This window comes from Colobus angolensis, unplaced genomic scaffold (genome assembly GCF_000951035.1).
Source record: "Colobus angolensis palliatus isolate OR3802 unplaced genomic scaffold, Cang.pa_1.0 Scaffold206, whole genome shotgun sequence".
NCBI classification, from domain to species: Eukaryota; Metazoa; Chordata; class Mammalia; order Primates; family Cercopithecidae; genus Colobus; species Colobus angolensis.
In genome coordinates this window covers 903673-914546 of record NW_012115222.1, presented here as the reverse complement: position 1 = coordinate 914546, position 10874 = coordinate 903673, and the positions used below count along the sequence as shown (strand labels likewise).

General features: G+C 38.8%; 1 protein-coding gene across 1 annotated transcript in view; it reads left to right on the top strand.

Annotated features, from left to right (window-relative positions):
• Positions 1 to 8286, top strand: part of LOC105511872 (chromosome unknown open reading frame, human C5orf63) — a 30555-nt gene extending 22269 nt beyond the window's left edge. Inside the window, exons 3-5 of the mRNA XM_011942090.1 lie at positions 925 to 1045; positions 6926 to 6982; positions 7643 to 8286. Of these exons, the coding sequence (XP_011797480.1) occupies positions 932 to 1045; positions 6926 to 6982; positions 7643 to 7819 (348 nt within the window). The 5' untranslated portion in view covers positions 925 to 931 and the 3' untranslated portion in view covers positions 7820 to 8286. The remainder of the gene's footprint in view (positions 1 to 924; positions 1046 to 6925; positions 6983 to 7642) is intronic.
• The last annotated feature ends 2588 nt before the right edge of the window (positions 8287 to 10874 follow it).

Sequence of the window (10874 nt, the reverse complement as noted above, 5' to 3'; positions counted from 1 at the left end):
ATGGTCTCGATCTCCTGACCTCGTGATCCGCCCGTCTCGGCCTCCCAAAGTGCTGGGATTACAGGCTTGAGCCACCGCGCCCGGCCAGAGAAGCATAGGTCTCATAAGGGATAGTCTGAACCTTTGCCTGGGGACTTATGCTGCTTACCCATTGTTTCTTTTTCTTTTTCTTTTTTTTTCTTTTCTTTTTTTTTTTTGAGATAAGATATCATGCCCATCGCCCAGACTGGAGTGCAGTGGTGCAATCATGGCTCACTGCAGCCCCAACTTCCCAGGCTCAGGTGATTGTCCCACCTCAGCCTCCTGAGTAGCTGGGGCTACAGGTATACACCACAACACCCAGCTAATTTTTTGTATTTTTAGTAGTAATGGGGTTTTGCCGTGTTTCCCAGGCTGGTCTCAAAATCCTGGGCTCAAGTCATCTGCCCATTTTGGCCTCCCGAAGTGCTGGGATTACAGGTGTGAGCCATGGCACCTGGCCCTCATTGTTTTCTTTACCATGACAGTGGCTAGGTGTTATTGAATGCTTACCAGTATAATAAGCTATCCATGAGAATAAAAACCATCTCAGGAAACGTCCACATTTTAGGGGATCATCAAGATGCTGGCAAAATCTGCAGATGAAATTTTGTATTCAAATTAACAAACCCGTGCAGTTTACTTACAGAAACCAAGTGATTAGGCACACAGCTAATTCATAACAAGGGGTTTTTTTCTATTCTAAATTCTGTTTTGTTTGGAATACAATGAATGTTGAGACATCAGAGAGACTTGCCAAATTTCTAGGTCTTTCCAGCACTCTTGGACTTGAAGAAACACTTCTAAAGCCTGCAAATTCCATCATAAGCTTGTAAATTACTGTTCATATTGTAAGGAACAAAGTCTAGGGCACATAAGTTTACTGCTTTATTTTTCTTTTGGCAGAATTAAGATGCTCTGGTTTCAAGGAAATAGCATGCAACTTGCCAGATCCGCCTTTGGACTCTTCTTGAGAAATTGCTCTGCCTCTAAGACAACTCTGCCTGTGCTGACCTTATTCACAAAGGTACAAAGTGAAAAAGTAAAATTATTGGGTGAAGAAAGTTGTACATTTAAGAAAAGGGGACAAAGTTGAAAGGAAAGGCAATGGAATAAACTTCCTTCAGACCTGCTCTTCAATTTTTCTATCAGCACAACAGCAGCAACTCAGTTTTCTACCCAGATGCCTTATTATCTCCCAATTATCAGAGGGTAAATTGATGTATTTAATGGTCATCTGGCCCCTACATTGAAAAAAATGACATATAGGTTATAATATGATGTTTAAAAATGTATCACTTAGAAATGCAATCAATTATCTTTATTTGTGGTAGTTATGTTCTATAAAGTCACCTTGAATCCTGAATTAGTGGATATTGAACCATTGCTCCTAGGGGACATACACAGGTTCCTATGAGTCTCTGGTCATATTTTCATCAGCCTACCAAATACAGAACCTTATTTTATGTGTGATTCCGTTTAAAGATACTTTATTTTTACATATGCACCATGGAATACTATGCAGCCATAAAATAGATGAAATCATGTCTTTGCAGCAACATGGATGCAGTTAGAGGCCATTATCCTAAGCAAATTAACACAGGAACAGAAAACCAAATACCGCATGTTCTCACTTATAAGTGGGAGCTAAACATTGAGTACACATGGACACAAAGAGGGGAATGATAGACACCAGGGCCTACTTGAGGGTGGAGAGTGAAGATCGAAAAACTGCCTATCAGGTATGGAGAGTGAAGATCGAAAAACTGCCTATCAGGTATATGCTTACTACCTGGGTGACGAAATCATTTATACACCAAACCCCAGTGGCATGCAATTTACCCATGTGACAAACCTGCACGTGTACCCCCAAACCTACAATAAAAGTTGAGAAAAAAATTGTTTTAATAAAGATATCTTATTTAATATATATTGTTGATTCATTAACACTCAACTCACAGCCAATAGCAACTGTGTATAACTCATGCCTAAATGAAGCTTATCGAACACATGTATTTTCTCCATAAGGCACATCACAGTCTTCTTGTGCTTAGGAACACTCGCCAGCACTTCAGCACTATGTCTGGGGGCTTATTTAAACAGTGAAATCATCAATGAAAAGCACAAAAATGCAAAAATCCTGGCACTACTCAGATGATGAAAAGGACACTAGCTTCCATTTGCAGTATGAGAGCTAAAACAAGAAGGTAGAGCTTGACCTCAGCATAGAATGAGTGCTTCGGGTGACTGAAATCTCTCACCACTCTATGTATGTGCATGTCTGTGAATACCTGCAAAAGCACTTCAAGTATTGATTTGGGGGTTGCAAAGAAGTTTTAGCAATTAGGCAAATTCATAAATATGGAATCCATAAATAATGAGGACTGATTGTACTTGTTTTCTTATCCCTAACAGTAGTTTTAAGCCATAAAGCTAGTTTTAAAATGTTTAACAGCTTTATCTCCCTGAAATTATAATACAGATATTACTGATTTCCTTTTTTGCTAATTAACATCACTTTGTGTGATTTAACAAAAAAGAAATAAAGTGCAGGTTAATAGAAGTAACTTTGGTGAATAATACTGCAATTCAAACGAAGATCTCTTTTCAATAGGTTTTTGAGATTTCAGGCATTTTAGCAATTTGGATATGTATGACAGTTATCTAATAACGAAGTTTAATGAGTTTTAAAAATGAATTTATTGATGAAAATATTTAATCTAAACTACTTTTTATATCTATAAGTATATATTGCACTGTTGGAAATTATGGAATCAAAAATATTTCATCATCTGAGAGTCTATGATGGGAAACCCATGTGCAAACCACAGAAGTTAAATAATCCCTTAAGGCTGGTGTTGCTCATTCAGCCTAACAGTTCTGTACTGTTCTTCAGTTTGGGCAGCAGCTGATTTATAGCCAAAAACATTTATTAAAAACAAAACAAAAAAACACACCAATTTCCCATTCAGCTTAATATTTATACTTAATGCTTATTCTGTACCATTAGGCACATAAGAAGATGGCACTCCCACTTTTGGCAGCTTATAATCCAGTGAAGTAAATGCTTAAAAGTATAGTATCAGATTGCTATCAGTTATGAAAAATAGAACGTACTTCCTAGAGTGAGTTAAACAAAAAGATTTTGGAGTTGGTCTGGTTTCAGGAACATCTTGATTTAGGAACTAAACATGTTAACAATCTCTTCAGCTGTCTGGTTCCTCTCATGTGATATGGTTTGGCTCTGTGTCCCCACCCAAATCTCATCTTATAACTCCCATAATCCCCACATGTTGTGGGAGGGACCTGGTGGGAAGCGATTGAATTATGGGGCGAGTCTTTCCTGTGCTGTTCTTGTGATAGTGAATGGGTCTCATGAGATCTGATGGTTTTGAAAACGGCAGTTTCTCAGCACAAGCTCTATCTTTGCCTGCTGCCATCCATGTAAGATGTGACTTGCTCCTCCTTGCCTTCCGCTATCATTGTGAGGCCTCCCCAGCCATATGGAACTGTAAGTCCAATAAACCTCTTTCTTTCGTGAATTGCCCAGTCTTGGGTATATATTTATCAGCAGCATGAAAATGGACTAATACATCATTGATGACTGCAGCCATCCCAAGCCTCAGATTTCACATCTCAGACATCTACAGAAACTCCAGCAAAAGCCTTATGGCTATCCACTGACTCTGATTGGCCCATTCTTGAGGGATAGGATGCACTGATTGCCTGAGCCTAAGTCAGGTTTCTCACCTTTCTTGTTCTGGGATGGAGTCAGCCACATGCTGAGAGTAGTTCCTGTGAATCAATATTATAGCACACTTGCTACAAGAAAGGGCAGTGGGTGGTGGACAGCCAACCCAACAATGTCCACTATGGTTTAGGGACAGAGTAAATAACAAGTGTCATGGAAAATCCTAGAGAAGGAAATTTGAATGGTCCATCCCACTGGTATCTTTTTTGGTTCTTTATCCTTTTAAAATTTGATGAGCATTTCCTCATAAAAATATATACACATATTTTCAGGTATAATTTGCATAGACTTCTGTGGTCTAAAAAACAAAACTTCTGTGGTCTAAAAAACAAAACCAAACAAAAAACCCGATCTAGATTCTTCTAAAGTTTTTAATATAAAAGCAAAAGTTTAGCACATTTGCTACTTCTGAATTTAGCATGTTCTTGGGGTTTTTTGCTTTTAAGATCCTGTGTTGACTTTTTGAAACTTTCTCTGAAAATTTTATGATGATTATCTTAAAACATTACAAACTATCCATAATCTATGTATTGCTAATGCTAATAATAACATGATAAGCCAATTCTCTGTTCTAGGAAATTAGGGCCAGAAAGATCCTTTAATGGTCTAAGTTCTTATTTCAAAACAAGCTATGAGTTAAGCTGGAGGAAAGGCCTCTCTTTTACATAATAGCTTATCTCTTCCTGTCCTGTTAAAAAGAAGGTTTTATATAAGCATAAGTAATTTGGGGTCTGTTTTGAGCTCATGCAAGAGAACCTATAGCAGGTCCCTGTTCAGTCAAGGGCCGAGAAGCCTTTAAAATCTGCCGATGTAGCCTTGTAATATAGTTTAAAGTCAGGTAGCATGATGTCTCCAGCTTTGTTCTTTTTGCTTAGGATTGTCTTGGCAATACGGGCTCTTCTTTGATTCCACATGAACTTTAATGTAGTTTTTTCCAGTTCTGTGAAGAAAGTCATTGGTAGCTTGATGGGAATGGCATTGAATCTATAAATTACCTTGGGCAGTATGGCCATTTTCACGATATTGATTCTTCCTCCAAGGCTACAGTAACCAAAACAGCATGGTACTGGTACCAAAACAGAGATATAGACTAATGAAACAGAACAGAGCCCTCAGAAATAACAGAGCCCTCAGAAATAACACCACACATCTACAACCATCTTTGACAAACCTGACAAAAACAAGAAATAGGGAAAGGATTCCCTATTTAATAAATAGTGCTGGGAAAACTGGCTAGCCATATGTAGAAAGCTGAAAATTAATTCAAGATGGATTAAAGACTTAAATGTTAGACCTAAAACCATAAAAACCCTAGAAGAAAACCTAGGTAATACCATTCAGGACATAGGCATGGGCAAGGACTTCATGACTAAAACACCAAAAGCAATGGCAACAAAAGCTGAAATAGACAAATGGGATCTAATTAAACTAAAGATGTTCTGCACAGCAAAAGAAACTACCATCAGAGTGAACAGGCAACCTACTGAATGGGAGAACGTTTTTGCAATCTACCCATCTGACAAAGGGCTAATATCCAGAACCTATAAAGAACTTAAACAAAATTACAAGAAAATAACAACCCCATCAAAAAGTGGGCAAAAGACATAAACAGACACTTCTAAAAAGAAGACATCTATGCAGCCAACAGACACATGAAAAAATGCTCATCATCACTAGTCATCAGAGAAATGCAAATCAAAATCACAGTGAGATACCATCTCACACCAGTTAGAATGGCAATCATTAAAAAGTCAGGAAACAACAGGTGCTGGAGAGGTTGTGGAGAAATAGAAATGCTTTTACACTGTTGGTGGGAGTGTAAACTAGGTCAACCATTGTGGAAGACACGTGGCGACTCCTCAAGGATCTAGAACTAGAAATACCGTTTGACCCAGCAATCCTATTACTGGGTATATACCCAAAGGATTATAAATCATGCTACTCTAAAGACACATGCACACGTATGTTTATTGTGGCACTATTCACAATAGCAAAGACTTGGAACCAACCCAAATGTCCATCAGTGATAGACTGGATTAAGAAAATATGGCACATATACACCATGGAATACTATACAGCCATAAAAAGGATGAGTTCATGTCCCTTGTAGGGACATGGATGAAGCTGGAACCATCATTCTGAGCAAACTATCACATGGACAGAAAACCAAACACTGCATGTTCTCACTCATAGGTTGGAATTGAACAATGAGAACACTTGAACACAGGGTGGGGAACATCACACATACTGGGGCCTGTCGTCGGGTGGAGGGAGGCGGGAGAGATAGCATTAGGAGAAATACCTAATGTAAATGACGAGTTAATGGGTGCAGCAAACCAACATGGCACATGTATACATATGTAACAAAACTGCATGTTGTGCACATGTACCCTAGAACTTAAAAGTATAATAAAAAAGTCATATATATATAATATATATAATAAACGTATAATAAAAATATAGGAGAAAGTAGAAAAAAATAAAATCTGCCGATGATCCATAGTATTCTCATCAGAATTCTCTGCTAGATGGTTTATGAGTGCAAACAATGGACACTAAAAGTTGTTTGCTCTTCAGGTGGAGAATTTGTCCAGGAAACTTATTGTTGACACTTGTAATGAGAAAACAGGCGGTGCAATAATCGTTGAAGTGAATAGAGATTTGTTTTCCTTTTTAAAGATGAGGCAGTTACTATCTAACTCCATTCTAATGGGTTTGTTCCTGTGGACTGATTAGGAAAAACAGGCTGGCAAGGCTCAGTGCTTTTCAGTCAGAACAGACTTTAAGCCATCCTCGTGGTGTCAGCCAGGCCAACTGTATGAGGCCACAAGGGTGCACCTGACCTAGGAAGGACAAAGCCCTTAGATCAGTGAAAAAGAGAAACATCTCTGTGTATGTATAATACACATACACATAGCTTCATTTATGGAGAAAAATCAGAACAAAACAACCAAAAAAATGCAGAGAGTCTATGAAATATTATTTATAAGATTCTGTGGTAGTGTTTTACTTTGGAAAAGCTGTGTAACTAACGTGACAGAAAACTATTCTTTAAAATAAGTATAATCTGCCTCTTAGGGGTTTTTTGTTTTGTTTTTGTAAGGGCAAATGCCATTCTTTGGGTTTAATCGCTTGATTTTTTTTTTCTTCCTGTAGGACCCATGCCCCCTTTGTGATGAAGCCAAGGAAGTACTCCAGCCATATAAAAACAGGGTAATATAATACAGTGTGGCTTTTATGTATGTGGAATGAATATTAGATGTGGTATAAAGTATCTTCCTGGATCCTTTCTTTAGGAAAAGAGATTAAATGATTTTTCATTTAAATTTTCTTTCTATTCTTCAGAGAGAGTTTAGTGCTTATTACCATAAAACTCATTACACCTAAGTGTGTTTCTCTGAGCAGTACTGGTTTTCTTACTCTGGCTCTTAATGAGTCAGAGTTAACTAGCAGGTGCAGTATTCGTGTTTTCTTTAAACTTTTGCCTCATTCCTTTTATCTTGTTTTGCAGTTTGCACCAGTGTGTTTTCATGTAATACACCATCACACCTTTCCAGTTCCTATAACCAAAACATTTCTGTTCTGATTCTCAGTCAGCTTCCCGAGTGAGACATGTTTTATTTAATTGGAACTGAGTACTGTCCTGATGCGGAATGTAACAAGGGTAACAGAAAAGCAGCAAGATCAGGAAGTAGAGAATATAATGAAACCAGTCAAGTTTTGGAAATCAGGGATGTTAGATGACTGTGGACCTAAAAAAGCAACTATTAGGAAAACAGCATAAGAAATGGTCTGGGGATCCGTTTATCACTGCAGTTGTTACATCACCCCATGGTCTCTAAACTACAGAGCTTTAGTCTGTCTCTGTTTCAGTTCATTTTACAGGAGGTAAACATCACACTTCCAGAAAACTCTGTCTGGTATGAAAGATATAAATTTGACATTCCTGTCTTTCACTTGAATGGCCAGTTTCTGATGATGCATCGAGTAAATACCTCAAAACTTGAAAAACAGCTCCTGAAACTTGAGCAGCAAAGTACCAGAGGCTGACTTATGTCCTCATGATTTTCCACCCTCTCCTCCCATAAAGCATCTTCCTAAGAAAATGACCATGGCCTGATACTCATTTTGTCACTTGTACAGAACCCTAAGGATGTTCTGAATTCAGTGGTGCCAAATAAATGTTGACATTCCTCTTTTGGTTGAAGGAAGTATCAGTGTGGGAACTATTTGCTTAATGGCATTTTATGAAATAAGAAGAGCATACTGGCAGGGAGGGAGACGATGGAGGGAGAGAGAAGTCCATTTGTCTTATTTATCCTTTTTGTATTAATAGAGAAGCACTTCACATTCACTGGGCAATGCCGTTTATAGGAAGAAGGTTCTGCATTCCTGCTGCTGCCCTGGAGGGCTTAACTTTTTAATGAAAGAATAAATGCTCTTCCACTCAGTAGATAAAGTGAAATGTGAATTGTTAATAACTGTGCACAGTCAATAAAGGGATGTTTTAAGGAATACATCTGCATGAAGCCTATTCAGTGGGATTTAATAATACCTGTTTAAAATTAGAGTTCATTTTGGTTGAGTAGAAGAGAATTATTATCCTAGCCAAAAAGGCGTCATTTGAGAAAAACAAAAGAAAGACTTAAACCCCTAAAATTTATATAAAAATGTCAACATTCTCTACACAGTCATTGAATTGATTTGTAATATTTGAGGACTGCCTTTCATAGTTATTCAGTTACTATCCATTGAGTTCATTTAACTTATTTTAAGACAGTAGGTTTTTTAAAATCAGATTTTAATATCTTGGAAAAAATCACTCCTAAATATGTCATCTAAAGATAAAATACTCTGCCATTCTATGTAAAGAGTAGAAATGTATTTGCATACCCTTGTTTATATTTAGTCAGATTAAGCCAGTGTAGAAATGGATTCACTTGAAAACAAAACTGCCTTTCCTCTTAAAATCTTACCACTGCAATTCCATGTGTAATGAAATTATTTTTTAAACTATTTGAATGAATTTGGATACTGTGAGTCACTAGATTTTAATTTGATCAGGATGATTCAGTCTTAGTATAGAATATTAGAGCTAGCTGACCTTAGACATTGTCTAGTCCCACTCTCCCATTTTATATATGAGGAGGAATCTGAATTCAGAGAATATCAGAGACTTAACCCAAGGTCACACAGCCAGTCAGTTGGCAGGCCAGGTCCTGCCTCACAGCCCCAGATTTCCGGTACTCTCTGGACTCATTGCAGGGGGCTCCTGTTATCTCACATACAGTATCCCCAACCATTCTGGATTCAACACAAATCTGGAAGCAACTGAAAAAGCCTTTTAAGCTGAGTACAGTGGTACATGCCTGTAGTCCCAGCTACTTGAGAGGCTGAGGCAGAAGAGCCCAGAAGTTTGAGTCCAACCTGGGCAACATGGTGAGACCGTGTCTCTTAAAAAAAAAATTAAAAAAAGGAAAAAGAAAAGAACAAAATCTTAGCAATTGAATAGCAGTGTTTATAATTTATAAATTTCTAGAACATTTATTTGACATAAATATTGAACCCTGGGGTAGACAGAATTCTAGGATGACCCCAGTGATCCCCACTCTTGGATAATTCCCTGTCCCTTTGAGTGTGGGTGGAAATATCACTGCTGTGATTATGTTACATTATATGGCAAAAGGCAAATTATCCTGGGTGGGCCTGACCTAACTGGGTGAGCCCTTTAAAAGCAGAGAATTCTCTCTGCTTAGTTATAAAGAGGAAAGTAGAGAGATGTGCTCTAGCAAGCCGGGAAGAAAGCAAGCATTATGTGAATTGCCTAGTGGAACCACATGGCAAGAAACTGGGTAGCCTCTGGGAACTGAGTAGTTCCCAGAAACTAGCAGGAAGATGGGGACCTCAGTCCTATAGCTTCAAGGAAATGAATTCTGCCAATAATCAGTAAGCTTAGAAGAGGATCCACAATGACAGATGAGAACTGCAGCCTTGACCAACATCTTGATTTCAGCTCAGTGAGACTCTAATCCAAGAATCCAGCCACACCAAGTCTAGACTTCTGGTTTACAGAAACTGAAAGACAATAAATATGTATTGTTTTAAACTGCTAAATGTATGATAATTTGTTTCATAGCAGTAAAGAATGAATACAAGTCCTTACAGCATTGAAGCACAGTAGTAGGTAGTAGGAGTACAGAAATGAATAAATCATAGTCCTTGTCTTTGAGATACTATCTGTTAAGGAGCAAGGAGAGACAAGTGAATAAATCATAGCATAGTGCAATGAGGACTGGAACTGACATGTGTCAAATGGTACCAGGTGGGGAAAGTAGCAGGAATGATTCACAGAAAATTAGACTTAAGCTAGGTCTTGATGGCTGAATAGAAGCAATGGATGGGGATTGGGAGTGAGGAGGGTATCCTATAAGGAAACAGTATATGTAAAAATATGAGGGTGTGGAAGGACACAGCATATTCAGGAAATGCCAGGTGGCTTTGTGTGGCTGGAGTAAAGGGGAGGAGAGTGAAGGAGATGAGACTGGCAAGGTAGATTGGGATCCATATTGTGAAGGCCTTAGCTAATGTGCTTTTGCCTCAGCAGCAGTAGCCTCCCATGCTTTCTACCTTTATCCATAGTCAGTCCTTCCGGCTCCTGACTACTCAGGGGTGTCTGGCCTCCCTGCCCCAGCCTGTTGCAGTCCTTCTTCCTGTCCTTAAGCCTGCTGAGCTCAACAGTCCCTTCTAGTAGTCCTGCAGGTCAATCCCACTCTCAATACAACCAGGGATGCCACAGACAAGGTCCTCCACTTGTGTGTCTGGGTGTCCTGTGTACATTCCTGCCTTCTCCAGGCAGGGTGAGATTTGTGTAGCCCCTAGGTCCTAGGTTGCTGATCCTTCTCCTAGACCACCAGTTGGAAAGGTTCCAAGAGTTTCTTTCAGTGTCTGCTCAACTAAGATGGAGACAATCCATTGGTTTCCTTCAGAAAGCATGGCTGGCCAGAAAGCCTAGAGACATTTGTTCTCTTGGAGCACTTCTTACCCGAGTATAACCACGTGGTTATGGTTTGCAGGAAGTGCAGAGACTAAAGGTGAAACAGGTTTT